Source organism: Clinocottus analis, unplaced genomic scaffold, assembly GCF_023055335.1.
Source record: "Clinocottus analis isolate CAN_PGR_092001 unplaced genomic scaffold, fCliAna1.0.p SCAF_13, whole genome shotgun sequence".
Lineage (NCBI taxonomy): Eukaryota > Metazoa > Chordata > Actinopteri > Perciformes > Cottidae > Clinocottus > Clinocottus analis.
Genome location: NW_027175854.1, coordinates 13,239,779 through 13,260,436, shown reverse-complemented (window position 1 = coordinate 13,260,436; position 20,658 = coordinate 13,239,779). Strand labels below are relative to the sequence as shown.

At 42.4% G+C, this 20,658-nt stretch overlaps 1 protein-coding gene across 1 annotated transcript in view; it reads right to left on the bottom strand.

Moving 5' to 3' along the window:
• dcc (DCC netrin 1 receptor) overlaps positions 1 to 3,049 on the bottom strand; it is a 205,214-nt gene extending 202,165 nt beyond the window's left edge. Inside the window, exon 1 of the mRNA XM_068574751.1 lies at positions 2,779 to 3,049. Within this exon, the coding sequence (XP_068430852.1) occupies positions 2,779 to 2,935 (157 nt within the window). The 5' untranslated portion in view covers positions 2,936 to 3,049. The remainder of the gene's footprint in view (positions 1 to 2,778) is intronic.
• Positions 3,050 to 20,658: the final 17,609 nt, after the last annotated feature.

Sequence of the window (20,658 nt, the reverse complement as noted above, 5' to 3'; positions counted from 1 at the left end):
TAAATTTATTCATATTAATAATAAAAAGAATGTAAGTTGCTCACTTTCTTGTTCATCTCATGTATGAGTTGAATCTGATTTAGCCAGCATAGTCTCAAGGTTCTCCTGTCAAGAAAATAATGGTCGGTAACTTTGTTCCATACGAGTGCATAAAAGCTTCAAAATTGATGAACCAATAAACCAATTTAAAAAACATTGACCTCGAGACAATGGAACCGCAAGTACAAACATGCTCATTTCCAGGTTTATGATGTTTTTAAAGTGTACAGATTGTAAAACTCTCAGAGGCAAATTTCTATTTGTGATTTCTATTTTTTCAAACTGAATTGAATTTTACAAACCATGTATGTATATATATATATATATATATATATATATATATATATATATATATATATATATATATATATATATATAGAAAATTCAAGATCAGGCTGTCCCTTCCTCATCAATTTGCCAACTTATTGATCATTTTGGTCTTAGTCAACCAGGACATGTGTGTGTGTGTGTGTGTGTGTGTGTGTGTGTGTGTGTGTGTGTGTGTGATTAATGCTAAAAGAGCCTCTAATGCTGTATTTGAAACACACCTGATTCTGCTGAATATCATTTGGAAAAAAGTTCAACTCAAAGCAATGTGAATCAAATTGATTGACCTTGATAGGCCTATTTGTGGGCGTGGCCTTTATGTGGGCGTGGCCTTTATGTTGGCATCCAGGTCTTCATCATAACCAAAGACTGTGCCCCAGCCGGTGAACTCTCCCTCAGAGCTCCTGAACGCACCACGAGAAGAGACCTGCTCATGAAAAGACATGTGGTAACACAGAAAGTGTGTGTGTGTGTGTGTGTGTGTGTGTGTGTGTGTGTGTGTGTGTGTGTGTGTGTGTCTGTGTGTGTGTGTGTGTGTGAGTGAGAGTTCCATGAATGAGCTGGGAGGAGTGCATCTGTGTGTGTGCTCTCCCTTCACCAATTAGTTTAATTAAAGTGTTTTGACAATTTATTTATTGACGAAGAAAGAGAAGGAGAGAGAGAGAGAGAGAGAGAGAGAGAGAGAGAGAGAGAGAGAGAGAGAGAGAGAGAGAGAGAGAGAGAGCAACCAGCAGCTCTCCGATCTGTTTGTTGAATGAGTAAAAATAGATGAAGCAAAACAACTCACATTCTTAAACGAAGCTTTGGGATTTTTAAAGTGGGCTGAACCACGAGCAGCATTTACAAATCGCCTCAGACGAGTTGGTTCATCAGGATATATTATATCACTCCACAATATCTGACAGACCACCTGCATCATACAGTACTAAATCAGATGGAGTTGCACATTGCAGGTCATTGTGTTTCTAAAAATAGTTTTAAAAAAAATGTTTTGCTGTATTTTGTTCTTTTTGAGGTTCTGATGTGTTTAATGTGAGCTCACTGCGGTTAATGAAGAACTCCATCTGTCCCAAATCAGCAGCTGAAACAGTCCTCCTTGTTGTAGGAGAAACTGAAGAGCAAAACCAGTACGATTCACCGGTGTGGTCTCAAACCAGCAGCCCAGCTAGCATGAGATCAGCAGGACTGGTGTGAAATGGTAACACCCGATCAAATACATCTAAAGCTTGGAAAAGACTCTCATCCTCAGCATTCTGGGAGCAACTTAAGGTCTGAAAGATCCACCATCACCTGCTCAAAGCAGCAGCCGGGCAAAAGATTAGACCCACTGGAAGCCCAGTAAAGCCCAGTCAAACCAGTCAAATCTGGTCAAATGAGTAAAAGCAAGTCAAACGCGGCAGCCAACCTGATCTGTACCTGTTAACCCTTTCATTCAGAAACCAAGGCAGCGAAAACCCTGAAAGAACCTCTGAAACCTGCTGAAAGACAAGCGTCAGCACCACGAGGCGCACAGGACGAAGGAGAACCCTGGTACCGCCTCATGGGGGGTAAGCAGTGAGACCCGAACAGCACCGATACCTCTTTATTCTGGACAGGATGGCAGAAACCTGGCACAGCCCGCTGAAACACACACGGACCAGATGTACCCGGCTCTGCTCCAGCAGTCAGACCAGCAGCCGAGCGGGCCCGAATGAGGTCCTCTAGTCGAGGTGATGGAAGGTAAGAGCAGCAGACCTGCCTCTGATCAGCACCTAACACAGAGCTGAAGCCATCAAACCTGAAGCCATCGAACCCTGAAGCCATCAAACCCTGAAGCCATCAAACCTGAAGCCATCGAACCCTGAAGCCATCAAACCCTGAAGCCATCAAACCTGAAGCCATCGAACCCTGAAGCCATCAAACCCTGAAGCCATCAAACCCTGAAGCCATCAAACCTGAAGCCATCGAACCCTGAAGCCATCAAACCCTGAAGCCATCAAACCTGAAGCCATCGAACCCTGAAGCCATCAAACCCTGAAGCCATCAAACCCTGAAGCCATCAAACCTGAAGCCATCGAACCCTGAAGCCATCAAACCCTGAAGCCATCAAACCTGAAGCCATCAAACCCTGAAGCCATCAAACCCTGAAGCCATCAAACCCGGTGAGACCAGCAGCAGTCTGGACCTACAGCTCAGTCAGACCCAGTTCCACCCGGCCAGACCAGAATCCCGCCGGGAGGAGACGCAACAAATGTGTCAATTCTCGTTTGGTCTGCGGCAACCGGCAATTACACACACACACACACACACACGCACGCACACGCACACGCACACACGCACACACACACACACAGACACTGCGGGGACGAAGGGCGAAATCATGCATACTGTGTATATACATGTGTGTGTGCGTGTGTGTGTTGCTCTCCTCACCGTGTGCCGGGGTGTGAGCAGCCAGCAGCCCGCAGAGCAGCAGGTAGAACCCTCCCGTCCTCCTCCTCTTCCTCCGCGCCGTCACCTCCCAAACATCCCTGGTACATCCAGCGCAGCCCGGCTCCATGCTGCCCGGCTCCATGCTGCCCGGCTCCATGCTGCCCGGCTTCAGTCCCGACGAGCCGAGGAACCACGGCCACAGACAGCTGCTCTCCTGCTCTGTTCTTCCCCTTCTTTTAATCCTCGACAGAATCCAAGTGTCAATTCAAAATCAAAATATGAAAAGGAAAAAACAGAATGGTGAGCCAGGAGGATGGTGATGATGAGGAGGAGGAGAGAGAGAGAGAGAGAGAGAGAGAGAGAGAGAGAGAGAGAGAGAGAGAGAGAGAGAGAGAGAGAATGAAACAACCTCTCCTCTCCCCCAAAAATATCCCTCCCCGATCGGGTTTGGATCCTAAACAGAAAAAGATAGAAAAAAAGAAAAGAGAAATCCCCAAACAGACACACGCGCAGTTATCTCCCGTCGTTTCGGGCTGAGAAATAAGTTCCAGTAACTATGAAGGCAGAGTCTCCATCACTCCTGCCGGTGCGGCTGATTCCCATTCACACAGATGCGAGGAGGTGAGGGGGGGGGGGGGACAAATCCACGCGCTCTTCCCGGAGGTCTGCTCCGTCTGCCGGGGAGGACGATGGAGAGGTTTGGTATAGAGGAGGAGGAGGAGTGTGAGTGTGTGTGTGTGTCTCTCTCTCTCTCTCTCTCTCTCTCTCTCTCTCTCTCTCTCTCTCTCTCTCTCTATAGGTCTGTACAGCTGGAGAGAGAGAAGGGGGGTATTGATCTACAAAGGCTGGAGGTAAAGCCCGGAGCCGGAGCGGGGCGAGGGGCTGCTGGAGCCCGGCAGAGGAGGCAGAGGAGGCAGAGGAGGCAGAGCGGCGGGGAGAGATTAGCTGAACTCTTCTGCCCTCTCTGGTGGCACCGGGTACTTACCTCTTCAATTACACGTGAGAGCAAACGTTCACCAGCATTAGCTCTGCGAAGGAGTCTGCAGACTTCCTACATTGTTTTCTTTTCAAAAGATTTTTTATGATAAAATGTATTTTGTAATAAATACAATTTTTATGAGATTGTATAGGAGCATATATCAACCAAGAAAATAAAAGAAGAGACAAAAGTAATAATATGATCTTGGTCAATCAATGTTGCAAGACTTATGGTTATTTGAATTGAAGTCACAAGTTTGACAAAGAAGTCAACATTTGTATAGATTGTCTTTGTTTTCCGTCACATCTCATCATTTTTGAGTCACTGTGTAGATTTATTTGAATCTTTACTTACAGAAGTATATATACTATGTTTTACTCAGAAAAGCATCATTGCTTATGCACACCAGCGTCACATGTACAGGTATCTAATGAAATATTCTGCTAAAATCCATACTTGTTATCTATTAAATGCATACTTGTTAGCTATTGCCTAGCCTTGCAATAGCTGATCCAAATAGACAAAGACAGCATTTAAATATCAATGCATCAGTTGAAGGAGGCGACGCTCACTGAGAGTGAACACAACCTCTTCACGCACACAATGCCTCCTGCTTAACCTTGTGAAACAAAGCTACTTGGTTATGCTAAGAAAAAAAAATTGTGTCAAAATAATAATGTAACGTGAAAATCTGGATGACTTAGTGTGGACATGTCCATCAGAGAGCCACGCTGCCAGCAGAGCATTACAACAACACCACAACCTCTCAAAGGAAAAACGGACATCTCTGGTTTGACAAAAGGGAAGGAAAGATGCAATCAGTCTCGCATTATGAGAACGAGAACATCTGAGAATCCCACAATAACCTCCTCAGCTGGAATCTGCCCACGAGTTAAACTCCAAACACTCTTAACTTCAGAGACACTCTGAGAAGAGTGACACTCTGCAAACCTATTTATGGCTGCACATACGATGACACACACACTCGCACACACGCACGTGCACACACACACACGTCGGGTGGAAAATCTAATCATCGATGAGTGTTTTGGCTCTCAGTGAGCGTGATCAGCTGATAACAAACCTCTATCTCTTGCAAACACAAACACACAAAGACACACATTACCTACTTACTGATTATCAGACTGTGAACTCACAGCAAACAAAACGCTGTCTTTGTGTGCGTGCGTGGATGTGTGTGTACATGCTTCTACCTGTGTGTGTGTGTGTGTGTGTGTGTGTGTGTGTTTATATCTGAGGTCCTGTCTGACAAAGCTCTCAGTATTCCTCATTGAATAGGAGCCAATTAGAACACAATGCAGCTGATAGCTTGTATTCTACCCCCCACCCCACCTCCCTCCTCCTCCTCCTCCTCCTCCTCCTCCTCCTCCTCTGGTGACCATGATGGAGGTCTGCATCTTCAGTGAAAAAAAAGCGACTGCGTTCTGTTTGATACATTCAGGACTCCTGTCATTCAGCCCATGTCTGGATGAAGACGAGTCAAAGTCAAAGGACGTATATCTCCAATTTTTCGACGACGTCCACAATATTTCCATTCGATTTTTGCTTCACAGTTTTTACATTCTCTGTTTGTTTTCATCAGATCAGCAGCTTAGATCGACCAACGCAGCAGAGGGAGACAATGAAACCCCAGTGTGTGTGTGTGTGTGTGTGTGTGTGTGTGTGTGCGCTCATCTACTGTAAGGACGGATATTAATGTCAGACGGGAAATTAAAAGGCAGGTTTGTGAAGACTGTGTCAATTTGTGTGTGTGTGTGTGCGACCAGTGTGTTCAGTGCACAGATCTCTAGTGGCAGCCTGAGAGATATGAACATGCGGGCGCGCGCGCACACACACACACACACACACACGTACAGAGTGCTTTAAATTTGTATTCAGCGATGCAGCTCGGTGCTGCTGGACACTCGAGTCCACAGACTGCTACGCTGCTCTTCTCTTCTGTTTGGCCGACCAAACGCTTCACACAACTCAACATTTTTAGCGATTAAAATGTAATAATATACTTTCACAAACTGAAAACACAGTGTGTAAGGGTTCCAGTTTAGAGAGAAACCGATGTCGGATCGGTCTCCCCCTGAAGAAGAAAACGTCGTCATGACATCACGTCAGAGCTGTGGAGAACACTTTGTGAAATATCAAGGACCCTGAACAAGAGGCTGGACGACCTCGAGAACCGGACATCAACTATTTGTGAACACCGTACCTAAACCACACACAGCATCACAGGGAAGAGGTCAAAGGTCAAGGACTGGGAGCCAGGAGCCGCGAGCGATGCGGCGCTGTGCAGCACGTCTTTTTGAGCTGAACTTATGTTGAACTATTGTCGCTCTCTTTTAAAGGCCACACTGGACCGGTAAAAGCTGATTTGTTAAGTTTTAATTAGGAGTTATATAGATAAGCGGTCCCCAACCCTGGTACCGGTCTGCGGGTCAGTTCGTACCAGGCCGCACAGATTGAATGAATGAATTTTTAAAAACAACAATTTTTTAAATATATTTCAGAAAGAAAAAAAAGTTGAATAATTTTTCTATTTTGAAAAAAGACCGGATACACACGTTAACCCATAATCGAAACTTAAAAGTCTGCTTCAAATCTGCTGGTATTTTGCTCTAAAATTAAGGCAAAATATGCTGAGCTAGCCAAAAAAGCTCTGAAAACCTCCGCTTCCATTTCCAACATCCTGTCTTTGTAAAGGGGGATTTAAAATAAGCAGATCATGACACAGAAACAATACTTTTTAATATTCAACCCGATTCTGGGGCGTCATTCATACTGAGACTCCGCCGAGTCGGCAATCGGACCCCGGCCGACGTGTTTCTTCTACCGCGCCGGCTTTGGGCCGGTGCTGGCTCGGTTAGTTTTGATTAAGGCCCAGTGACGGCAGTGTCGGCCGCCAGAATCGGGCCAGTGTGTTCGGCCCGATTCTGGGGCATTATTCATGCCGAGTCGGCCACCTGGGAAAGGTCTGAGTTAAGCACTCGACCAGACATAAAGGTATAAGTTGGGGGTGTCCAAACCTTTTGCAAACAGGGCCAAATTTGATAAAGTAAAGATGCCTAAGGGCCAATCAGTGGCCTCTTACTTTCTCCAGCCAATCACAGGGAAGCAGCATGCTTGTTAGTAGGGTTGAGCCCTGTGATTGGTGGAGGTAGGTGGCTTTGGAGGAAGTTCTTCTCGGGGCAAATGTTCTCCACCATTATCATGACAGTCTTTAATAAACGCACCTTCAGTAAAAGGTTTGCCATGTTTAACAATTAGCATGGCCACTTCGTAGCTGGCTTTGGTGATGTTTTCATTTGACTCACTGGCTCTCGTGAGGAATCGCTGTTGCACTGCCAGGCAGCTTGGAATTGCTTCACTTTTTCAGCGCGCTCACTCCCTGTTAGCTTGTCGTACGTTGTAGCATGTTTAGACTTGTAGTGTCTCTCTTCGTTGAAATCTGTAAACAAGGCAACTGTCTCTTTACAAATCAGACAAACACAATTGCCTTGATTTTTATTGAAGTATTGTAATTCCCACCGCTCCTGAAAGCGGCGGCCCTCACCGCCAACTTTTCTCTTTTTTTTTGCCATCGAGAAAGACATTAGAATGGTGAGGCCACCGTGTGGTGAAAGAAGGAATTACATCTTTAACATTTTTTGATTTATTTATTCTGACAGAGGTGGCGGGCCATAAATAATACATTATAAGATCGAAGATGCGGGCCGTATGAAATCTGGCCGCAGGCCATGATTGGCCCACGGGCCGGACTTTGGAAATCCTTGTTCTAAGTTAAGCAGTAGACTGGACATAAAGACTGGACATATAGGTCTAGACCAGATATGAAGTCCACACGTCGAGTGTCTCCTATCACTCTGTCCCGGCTCCTTGAAGTTCAGGGCTCACACTAATTTATTGTAATGGTAATTTGTATATTTATGCACTTTATAATTGCTTTATGCCGGTCGTATCATTTTATTACGTCGTATTTATTGCGTCATATTTATTACGTCATATTTATTACATCACACCATGAATGTCCACACCATGAATCCCGGTCCGTGAAAATATTGACTGACACAAAACCGTTCCATGGCGCAAAAATGGTTGAGGACCGCTGATGTAGATGATGCCGCCTCATTTACTATAAAAACCTAAACATAGTCATAAAGCTAAAGAAAGGCCTACCTGCTGTTGGCTATATGTTGTATCAATATTTACTCCCACATTTGAATGTCACTCTCCGCACATTGCAACTTCCTTTTTAACTTTGCGAGCCGCCTTCAATATAAAAGCATCTCAACTGTTTCTAAAGCCAGAACACAAATTGGGTTACTTACAAACAACAGCATGCTGTCCAACTGCAACTGTAGGTCAAAGCTCTGCCTTGACCTACTAATCTTTTTCTGGATATTCACGCAGGTTTCTTCCTCTGAGCTTTAGCTAGTTTTGCCTATTTGTTCTAACCTTTCAGTACATGAGCTTACTCTACACCTAAAGCCCCAGGTTGGGCGCCATGTAACGGGCTTGGTCTTCACCTGTTCAAAGCTAAGTGGGAGTGCCTATTCTTTACGCCAGCTGTGTAAGGATGGCTCGTTTAAAACCCTGAAGTTTTCCTCTTAGTTTGCTTTTGATTACAGTTTATAGAGACAATGACAGATGTTAAAACTCCCTTTCGTGTGGTATCTTCCTGTAGCCTACCCATTTCATTGAGCCACGTGATGCACCAAACTGTTTCTTCTAATAGGAAAGGACGATAAACCGCTTTACACACAGTCCAACCCAAATGATTACTCACATTTAACTTGATCTGGTGAACGGGGCGGGACTCCTGCTGGATTGTGTTCCCAGGTCTATGGCTCCGGCCCGGTGTTTACCTCGGTTTCTTCACAACCTGGAAGTCGTCTTCTTCTATAAAACAGGAGTCCCTATTGAGTAGATTTTTACATTCTTATTCGGAGTATATGGTTTTATTTCAACAAGAGCTATTATACTAACAATACTATAACCCTAAGTCTTTCATTGCTTGGAGGTTAGCCTCGCAATACTAAGAGACAGCCAATAGTAACAAATGTTAAGAAGTAGGGCTGGGCGTAGTTCAGACCTGGGCGTCTAACTTTTCTCACTGAGTGAGAGAAACTGAATTGCACTGGAAAACATCAAAATCACTTATTGCTTTTGTATGAAGTTAATCAATTGCTGGTCTTTAACATACATCTTTAAAGTAAGCAACAAACTGAACATGGACAAAATAAGGAATGACTTGTCCCTCAGAGGGACCTTTACTACTAAACACACTGTTCATGTTGATAAAATACAAATGTTTCATCTGGTACCTGTTCAGAAAAAAAAGAAAACCGATTTATAAACTATATGTATGGTAACTTGCTGTTGCTCCAGAGTGCCTGTTATATTGTTCTGATAACACTACTTTGAGATAAAAGCCTGCAATACACACATTTTTACTTCATTATTGAATTTGCTGCATAATGCGATCACAGAAAAATCATACAATTAATCAGTTCATGTTTTTCAACTTTGCCCAGCCCTATTAAAAAGGTATGAGTTGTAACACAGTAACTAAGTCTTTCATTCCTTCTGGGCTAGCCCCGCTGTACTAAGAGACAGTCAAAAGTATCACTGTGTAAGAAAGTCTCTATTTGATTGCTCAAATAGAGAGGTTAAATCTCAGGAAGAAGAACTAAAGAAGTGTGCAGTTATCACGGGATATATCGGCAAGTGCATGGGAAGATCTTGTCTCGAGACATAGACAGAGTAACAGGCGCTGAATATCAGGTCACCGAATTTGAATGTGCCTCAAAGTTGGTCAGTCATTGAGTCCATGAGTGTGGAGATTGGACCTGAGTCTTCAGTCGGATCTGCAGCTGGCTGTTTACATGACGTGACATAACATGAGGTGTCCTCAGCAAGTTAAGATAATATTCCATTTCCGATCAAATAGTAGGGATACATATGAACACACAACGTGAGTTATTTTATCAGGAAAAAGAGCCAACCCAGTGAAACTAAAGACGATGACGGTAATTAGATGTAGATCCAATTAGCATCCAGAAGTGTCAGTTGTTTATCTTGTTAGTGCCAGAATAATTGACGCCTAAAGGTCACATTTGGGATGTTTACATTTCAACCCCAGAAAACTGCGAACAAACATTAACATTTAACCTTTTTATGAACTCAACCAATCACAGCACATCTCCATCAATAATTAGATTTTAAAAGAGATTTTTTTTCAATAAATGAGACAAAACCTCATTAAACAGAGTTAGTTTGGCCTTAGTTTGGCTCTTCCACAGAAAAATAGAGGCCTCCTACCAGTAGGATGTGCCGGGAAAACCTCTAATTCGAGGCGTCCAGGAGGCATCCTGATGAGATGCCCGAACCACCTCAGCTGACTCCTTTTGTTACGAAGGAGTAGTGGCTCAACTCCAATTTCCCTCCAAGCTCCTTACTCTATCTCTAAGGCTGAACCCTACAGAGGAAACTCATCTCCTAATCCCCCCATCTATAAGGTTGAACCCTACGGATGAAACTCATTTTGGCCATTTTGAAACCAAAATAGGTGACCTACGTGAAGCGTGTAGATTCAATGAGAAATTATTTTTTGGGGGGTTATTTATATTCAGTGAACTGCAAACAGGTGCGCGTGCCTGAAGGGAACGCGAGTGCATGGTAATATAATATTTTCTGGTATATCTAAGTTAAGTTACCCAGGAGCTCTGACATAAACTTAGCTAATATTAGCTACAGCTTGATTAATTGAGTCATTAAACACAGCAGGAGAGAACGTAACTTTAGCCAGCTAGCTAAAGCTCCGGTGGAAAATCATTAGCTAACGCTACCGTTTTTGAGGAGGTAGATTTTGAGGTGAGGGGACTGACAAGGAAGGAGGTAAAGTGGTCCACTATTCTATCAATAAGCAGACCTGCCAACCTGTACGCAATTTGCGTAGTCGATACGCAATTTGACTACAAAGTACGCTGGTAAAAATTTGTCTAAAATTAATTTTAGACGAGTTGACCAGCAACGCAATATAATGCATGACGAGTATTTAATGACTTGTCCCCTATTAGTCGACGTCAATTCCCATCCCCTCCTCGTCGGTGTTAGACCTAGTGAGAGGCTGGCGTAAAATGGCTTGCATAATACTTTATAAGGGGGCCATAATAATTTTTGACTCACGTCGGAATTAAAGTTTCTCCAGCTCTCCCCATGTTGGCAAAAAAAAAGCATCTCAAAATGCATCAGATTGATGCTTTAAAAACTGGAATATTTAAATTTTTCTTATGGGGATGCATGCCCCCGGACCACCCGACAGGAGTAATATCCTTCTCACTTTTTTCACCCATGAGCCGTTTTCATGTCTGGTTCTTTCAGTCACGACCCAGAGTTTGTGACCATAGGCGAAGAATGGAACGTATACCGACCAGTAAATGGAGAGCTTCTCCTTCCGGCTCAGCCCCCTCTTCACCAAGACGGACCGGTGCAGCGCCTGTTTTGCTGCTGCATTCGCACCGATCAGCCTGTCGATCTCCCGCTCCACCTTACCCTCAGTCATGAATAAGACCTCGAGGTATTTGAACGTCTTCGCTTAGGGCAGGCATTTTGTCTCTACCTGGAGGGAGCAATCCACCGGTTTCTGCCAGAGCACCATGGCCTTAGATGTGGAGGCGCTAACGCTCATCCCTGCCTCTTCACACTTGGCTGCCAAACGCCCCAGTGAATCCTGGAGGTAACGGTCCGAGGAGGCAAACAGGACCACATCATCTGCAAACAGCAGAGAGGCGATCCAGAGACCCCCAAACTGGACATTCACCGCCCCCTGGATCACGGACAGGACCAGTGATAAAGGAAAGCCCTTTATACTCATGAATGAACCTTTTGCAATTTGATTCATGATTAGTGAGCTTTTATGAATTGTAAAATGGATTTTTCCAGTCTTCCAACCCTTTTCAGGTTGTACATATTTAACATGTACAACCTGAAAAGCAGTGGATTATTTTTCTGCAGTCAAGATGGTTCAGGCTGTAATAATTCAGCATTCGGAACAATATCAACAAAAAAATTTATTAGTCATAATTCGAAAATATCCTACGAGATATTTTCACATGTTATCCTTGCTGTTTGCTGTCCAGGTGAAACGAGTAGTCAGTGTTCATGGTTCTTCTCTCTGTGGATGGTTCAACCAAATTAACCATCACTTCCAAAACATACGTAAGTTGTTGTGTTGCCTAATCCTAAGTAAGTATTTCACTATATATTCCTAAACCTAACCAAGAGTTTTTGTTGCCTAAAATTAACTGTGATTGTAGTTTATTCTGAAAAAAATTGTATGCACATAAGCAGAGATGGGTAGTATTTCTATGACTTGTATTTGAAATACGTATTAAGCCGATTAAAAAATAAAGAAGTAGACTACCATGCCACTGGCTAATTTAAGAGATAAATAAGTAGGCTATCATGCCACTGGCCAACGTAAGAGAGTAATAATTATGCTACCATGCCACTGGCCAAGGTACGGTAAGAGAGAAGTAAGTAGGCTACTCACTTGTTGAGTTACCTGTTCACTTTAGGATTGATTTACTATTTACCTTTTCTTATTAATTTTTCTGTGCATTTGTTGATGTACAGTCATTTATTAAGGCTCTTTACCTGTGTACAACTCGTTTTAATTTCAAAATTTCTAGTATAGTATACATAGGCCTAATGTGTGATGCTATTCATACGTGATGAATGTGCTCTTGTTGATACATAGCATAGTTTATGGGCTGCGCTTAAACCTCAGCCATTTTTCTCAAATTCCGAATGGTTTATCGAGTTTAAATTTCCATTAATAAAAAATGATGTATACATAATTAATCAGGTTGTCGTCTTTTAATAGCTTTGCTTAGGTACACCTACATTCTGTGACTGTTCTTCCTTTTTGTGGGGTTCACCAGAGCTTTGTGTACATTATATTGTCTAAACCTGAATGCTCTGCTATACCAAATTGTGACAAAATGGAAAATCCTGAAAAAAATATTTCCTGTATTTTAATTACAAAATACATGTATTGTATTTTATTACATGTTCTGCCACCAGTATTTTGTATTTTATTTTAATACATTTATTGGAGGGGTATTTTATATTTTTAGCCGGGAAACCGCTGTTCATGTCCAGTTCACTTATTTTACACACCTTTTCTACTTAACTTATAAACTTAACTAATGCGAGTGACATAACAATCACCTTTATTTTACATAACGTTATTTGTTTTTTTAAGCATGCTCATTTGAACCCATACCACATTCTCGTACTTAAGTTTTGATGTCTAAACCTAACCAAGTAAACCTAAAAACAAATAAAACTTTTATTTTTGAAAAATACACTTATTTACATACCTGAAGAGTCCAAGAGGTAACAACTGCTTGAAGTTATATTTTTAATGTTGTATGGATTAAACAAACATGATAGAACATCATGACGACCACCATTGATAGTGACGTGTCAGTAGGATGATTTTTTAAACAAATTCTTTTCCCGTTGCTTTATTTAGCAAAAGAGTGTTATAGATCTTCACGTTTAACGCACCCCTCTATTTATTTAAAAAATAAAATAATATTTTTGTTAAGCACTCCTACACGATCCTTTAATGGGGACTAGCTTCATCAAGCTGCATCAGGAATTTTAATTTACTTTTTATATAATCTGCTCAGAGGCTTGAGAACAGTAGAAAACAAAAAGTGTCTCACTTTTTGATCTCCTCTTTAACTAATTGAGGGATTTATAAAAATATTTTAAAGCTGAAGGTTTTGTTTTGATTTAATGGTGCTCACCAGTTAACGTCCATTTCAGATGGCGCACTACTTCTCTTAGTCAGTTTAGTGCTTAGGACAACTCTCAATTACTTCACATATTGTCAGATGTAAATTACTGTTTATAATTCAAACCTATTTGCATTGACAAGCTGTCGTATTCGAAAGAGGGCAAACGTGGAGGTTGTGAAAGCTACAGAAGCCCACTGAGTTCACCGAAGGGGAAAACTATATTTTTCAGTCGTTTAAATTTTTTTCCAGAACGTATGATTTAGCATCTCATAATTCTGAGATATCCATATATTGTAATGGCAAAGAACTTACAAGATGACGTGTATGATATCTCACAAATAGTCATACTGTTTTGTGCGTTCTCCTACAAACGTCCAGCAACCCGACAAAGTCCTCTTTCCTCTTAATAACTAAACTTACAGTCAACTGTCCTTTTGCTGTCTTTACCTATACAGTTGCAGCCTTATTTCAGAACTGGACACAAAAACAGTAGGTCTTTGGTCTTTCTGTGTCTTTAATCGTGTCATGGCCAGCAAACAATGCTCAAATCTCAAATCTCAGAGTTTCCTTGCCCACACTGACTGGGACACTTTTGAAAACAGTTTCTGTGCTCAGGTACTTGTCACATGATGATGAACTTAACGGCATGGCAAGTTGGTGTTTCTTAGCACACATTGTATTGTCTCATACAAGAATAATACCTCTCAATCATGACTTATGACTCACCAGACGTGTGTGGCACATCTGTATCTACAGAGAACTGCCTCTCTCAATCTAGAAAGCGATGTAATGGAAATGATTAGCAGGACCGTGGAACTTGAAGTGTGCAGGGTTTATAGCTCATGTGCTCAACCAGGTATGAACCCTACTAAAAGTTGAAACCAAATCCTAGTACCAATTATCGGTATTGGCCAGACTGTGGGATAAAGTTGGCCTGTTTAATGCCAGAATCGATACTCAGAGGTGTTATCAGTTTATTAGCAGCTGTGGTGTGCCAGCAACTCCCCTGATAAGGTTGTAATGTAGCCGCAGTCCAAACAGCAGCTAAATGGACTGAACAAGCTGCTGTTTGTGTCTGTCGGCTGGAAGTCGGATCGTATCTGCAAAACAAAGAGCAGCAGAGAGACGGCAAATACAGAGACGGAAGGACGAAGGCTTGTATCAATGATGCTCAGCCGGGAGGGAGGGGATTAAGAGGTACAGGAATGGAGAAAGGGAAAGGACCTTAATATGACCTAAACAGATGGAAGGTATTTAAAGCACTGGATGCATACATATATCTATATATATATAGTAGGGTTGGGCAAAGTTGAAAAAAATTAACTGATTAATCGCATGATTTTTCTGCGATTAATCGCCATTAATCGCATTATGCGCCAAATTCATTAATTAAGTAAAAACTAGTGTATTGCAGCTTTTATTTTGAAGTAATGTTATCAGAACAATATAACAGGCACTCTGGAGCAACAGCAAGTTAAGATACACACATATATAGTTTATACATATTTTTTCCTTTTTTTCTGAACAGGTACTGTTCAGTAGTAAGGGTCCCTGTGAGGGACAAACCACTCCTTCTTTGGTCCATGTTCAGTCTGTTGCTTACCTTAAAGATGTTAAAGACCAGCAATTGATTCACTTTATACAAAAGCAATAAGTGATTTTCATGTTTTCAGTTCAGTGTACTGACGTCTGGTTGAATGAGGTGGAGATGTGAAGGACAGCTGATAGGTATCAGTGGTGGCTTTGCACATGCGTGCTTAATGTTCAATCCGGGGGCGTGGAGCCTGCAGCGCGAGCTGTTGGTGACCGCTTGTGAAGCTTTGAGAGGCGACTCGCTCGCGTGGTGCTCGTTGAGGACAGTAACTACAGAACAATACGTGCTTTCACGTCTGGTTCAAGTCGGCAAATAGTCCGGTAATGCTACGGAAGCGCGAGGGCGGACCTAAATAAAGTAAAAGCCCCCCAAAAAAAGAAGAAATTTTAAAATTAAAAAATGCAGTTAACGCATGATCAAATAATTAACGCCGTTAATTGATTGACAAGTTATCGCGATATTAACGCGTTAACTTGCCCAGCCCTATTATATAGTTGAAGAAGCTACTGTAATGTCACCAATTGGTTTGCGGACTGCCAATTTGAAACCTTTAGCTCAACAGTTTGACAGTCATATTTAGATTTTTGGCTGTTAACATTTAGTTTTCCTGCTACTAAAAGTGACATGGGAAGGGTAAAAAAATACAGACAACAAATGACACTGTGGTAGCGACCTGTCAATCAGAAGGTAACCCAAAGCGTAGCCTGGTTCATGTTCTGTTTGACTCTAAATGAGCATATTGTACTCAATGAGCATCATGCTGTATTGAAGAAGACTTGAAACTATAGATTGAGACATAAACTCATGTTTACAATGTTTACCTAGGAAATAAAACAGTTCCAACCAGAAGAGTCTCCTCATGCTGGCAATTAAAGATTATTCAGGTTTAAGGTACTTCCACATTGGCTTCTCTTTTTAGATCCAGAGGTTCATGACATACACAGATTTGAAACATAACATTTTCATAAAGCTCATTAGCAGTTATTACCCAACAAACACTGTGAGGCTCAATGGTCGTGTTTGAACGTCCAACCAAGGCGCCTGTTATGGTTTAAAAACAGTTCCTAAAAATAAAGGTTTGTGGGATGTTGTAGACGATACCTTCCTTTCTGGGCGTTCTGGCAACCTTTATATATGTCGTACAACAAAGTGGCCTCTTCAGCTATTATAGTACTACTCAGAAAAAAGTCAACTAAAATTGGAAAATTGTTAGGTTGACTTTTGGTTTCTACTAGGACCTAAACCCCAACGTCCTGGACTCAAACCCCAACATGTTTGACCCATTCATTCACCACAATTTCCTCTCGACACTTTGTCATTCTTTATCCAATGCTAGCTGACTTTCCAGTAAAAAGCCTGGAGGCAATTTCTTTTATGTTAATGCAAAGACAGCTTAGATAAAGACATAGTGGCTCTTACAAACACCACATGCTTAAAACATGAGACAGGAATTTAATTTACATGTAGATATACACAAATGGTATAATAGTGTTATGATTAAAAAAGCGCATTGAGAAACATTGGGGCATGTTCAGTCTTGAATAAAACAAATCTGTTATTTTGATATAGCTGGTATAGATACATGTCGCTGTTGATTCAAGAACACATCTGGCACACCCGCCCAATGAGAGAAAACATACTTCAGAGAGCGTTGCCCACATTTTTACAACCTAGGAAACATAGCACACCTCTTGCAGATTAAATATATCTTGGTTCTTTGGGCCTCTACTCACAACTATTTCACAAGCAAAACCATTGTATATTTCTTATAGTAATAGTATAGTAAGGACTGCACTTTACCTAAACAAAGGTTATTAATTAGATATTGAACTACAAATCCCAGCAACACTTCCTCTGCATGGAGCCACATTACATCTGACTTATGTCTGCGTTCTGCACCTCAGAGGAGATATTTACGCGTTGCTTGTCTTGAAGCTCCGCGGTATTTTAAAACGAAGACGTTAGCTAACCCAACAGCTCAAACACGGGGAATGAACGACGAGCTAGCGAGCTAACGATGGTTAGCCTAGCTGCTACGTTATTGTACAAGCAACGCGACTATGCAGTGACATACGAGAGGATACAGCGCGCTGCAGAAGCTCCTGGACCCGCTGTCTGCTGCGCTCCACTCAACTTTTTTGTTCAATACTCAAACATCTCCGCGATTTATTGAGTGGCGTAATAATCGCGCAAAACAACAAATCGCTAATTAAATTCGTTTCCAACTATTTTAATAATCGATTTTTATCAATTTTATCGATTCGTAGTCGCAGCCCCACTTGACTGTGCAACATGTAATATAGTTATTTTTCCACTCCAAATAAAGTAATTTTGGGATTGAACAATAATTCCTATTCAGTGGCAAAAAGTAGTTGAAGTCTCGCTGTACTTAATCAGAGGAAACATCCATATAGAGTATGTTGAAGGTGAAAATATTCTGTATTGCAACAGCAGGTTTCCATTGTCATCTGCTGAGAAAAAGAAAAGGAAAACCCAGAAACAGCTGGTCAACGTAGCCTTACACAACATGTATGATACATTACAAATAGTTATTTATCTTTTTTTATGCGTTCCACTATGAATATCGAGCAACACAAGCGACCACGTGCAAACTCTTGCAGTGCAAATCCAATTTAGGCAACATAACTACGGCGTTTAGGAAAAGATCATGGTTTGATTCCAATTAGTAGTCTATGTTTGTGAAGTAAAATTCAAGAATCATTCATTGTCCATATACAGGGATGCACAACAAAATTAAGTTGTAGCCGACTTGTAACACAACAAACACATGACAAACAAAACCAAAACAGTAGTACATTCTTGTAGTGTATGATTTATTTATTGTTCAGCATAAGGAATGCAAACAGCAGCAGCAACAAAACATCTCTCTGGGCAGATAATATGGCCAGCTTTGTCATAATAAACAGGAAACATGAGGAAAACATAATCTGACAGTTTGAGCACTAAGCATCATGATTTAATCAGTGTCCACCTCCTCTCGTCCCACCAGAGTCCTGGTCTCTGTCCTGCTGTCTGCCCGGCACGTGCTGCTGGATCCAGGATGAACGATGGATCCAGGCCTCAGTGGAGACGTGGGCTCAACAGTCACCGTCAGAAGTCTTTTTTTAATCCTTATTTTCCTGCCACCGGTCATCAGACAGCCAGCAGTAGGATGGGGAGTGGAGAAGCAGAGCTGCCAACTTTTAAAAAAACCTTGGAGTGAGATTTTGTCGGGAGTGGGCGGGGGGGCTTTTCTGATTGGCTATCCGTGTAGCCCATTTCCTTTTTTTTATTGGCTGAGGAATGGCTCCTCACAAGACCTCCAGGGGATTCGGTGGAGACGTGCTTGATTCCTCCGTGGTGAGGGCAGCGCGCGACCAGGTCATGTTTGCGCGCTGCGGCACTTTAAATAGCCTAGAGTTGTTTTTTCAGCATGGGAAATACGATGTGTGGCGAGAGGAGAGAGGGAGGGGGGGCGTGACTTAAGACCGAAATGAGTGACAGTCACGCTCGTGACACTTGAGAGCCCTGATACCTCAGTCTCTCTGCTCCTCCTGAGTTTCGGCTGTCTCTGTTTGAAAAACTTCTTCTGTTGCTAACTTCGGGACTCTTTGGGGTAAACAGGATCTCTATGCTGCGAATAGGTTTACAGATGTGCTCCTTTGCGCCATCTATCGTCGGGGAGTTTGAAAAGGAACCAACACGCCTCGGCCCAAAATCCGCAAAAAAATTTGCCGCGAGAAATTGGTTGTGTGGCGTGAGTGCGTTTGAAAACATGCAAAAGCGTGTGTCGCACGGCAAAACCGTGAGAGTTCATAGCTCTGGAGTAGCCTCAGATCTTAGCTGGGTTAGCTTAGCTTCCGTCTTGATAAATCTTAGTCTCCGTACAGTATGAAAAATAATTACATCCCAACAGCAATCAATAAATCAAATGCTTTGACAAAAAGAAAGAAAGTGTCTGTGGCCGTCACAGGACTGTGTAAAGTCTTTTTAAAGTTATGACGGGCTCCGTGTCAGTCTTCCTCCCGGACCGCCTTCGGCCACTCAAGAGACTTTCACAAGCTGCTAGCTTGACAGCTAGAGGCTAAGTAAGCGCATAATCACCTTCATTGTTTACTTTCACTCTGATCCTTTTGGGGGAGTGGCTTTAAAAGACCTGAAGACACGGGCTTGCGCTGTTGCCGACTTGGCAACTTTCTTGCTATCTTCAGTAACTTTCTGGGCTATTCTGCTGTACATTTGGAAAGTAGCTTGCAGCAACTCTGGGCTGAGATTTTCCGGTTGGAAATTATACTCTCAAGTCTCAACATCACCAACCCTAGGTTAGTGACATATCAAAATAAGTTCTCCTTCTGGTTTTACACAGCACATAAACACTGGTCTCCTTGGTAAAAGTCCTGTGTTTGTGTCACCCATTTATCTTTGGCCCCATTGACACTCCAACACCGTGAGGAGGCAGCGCTGCACGGCCTGGCTCCTGATAACCATTATAAAAGGAGAATGAGAACAGCCTGGTCAGGAAAACTCAATTCTGATCATCATTCAGCTCATGTACAGAGAGCGAACATGTCAAGGCAAAGGCAAACTTTCTTTGAGTCATCTGCGACACACACTGAGGTCATACGTATCAGACTGATTTAGTAAGAGCGACATATAAAGGCACCACCGGCAGGACACGCCTCAGCAGAAATAAATATTTGGCAACACACACACTGTCTGTTCACAGGCTCCTCAAAGCCGCCGCCCCCCCGCTTCTCATCCTGCTCCTCAGTATTCTGGCGGCAGCAATGAGCGCTGCCAGCGCCTATCGATCAGACATTTAGCTGAATGTTCTCATCGAACAGCCGGCTGCTGCGGACGAGATGCACGTGGGGAGACTGGGAAACAGCCTTACACACATCGACAGACACACACACATAGAATAAACCGAAGAAGAAGAAAAAGAAGAAGAAGAAGAAGAAGAAGCAGCACCTGGATGAATGATTGTTGACCACTGATACACACTTAAATAACGAATAATTATGGACTAATTAAATAATAAATCGCAAATGCCAGTTTCCGTTTTTAGACAGAAGCGCTAAGCTAGTTAAATGTGTCGTTTCAAAACAATGGGCATTAAATTGCTGCCATAACAGCCTCCATTTATCTGGAAAAGGTTTTTCACCATGTTAGAAGCCGGCCAGGAGCTAAAAGTGAACTGCAGTCAATGAGCCGCGACATTTAATCCCCTGCTGTCAACGACGTGCTCAAGACTGAATATAAAGAGGACGTAGTCATCAAGCCGTCTCCCTCTGGTTTGTGGACTGACGTTTTAAAGCCTTGAGTTTGGCATTTTGGCTGTTGCCATGTTGGCTTTTTTTTTTTTTTTTCAAGTGAAGAGAAGTTTAGGACTGCCGGAGAGTGATGTCAATAAACAGTATGATAATCATAACTTACCAAATGAACATCGAGCAGTATTGAAGAAGACTTGAAACAGAGATATA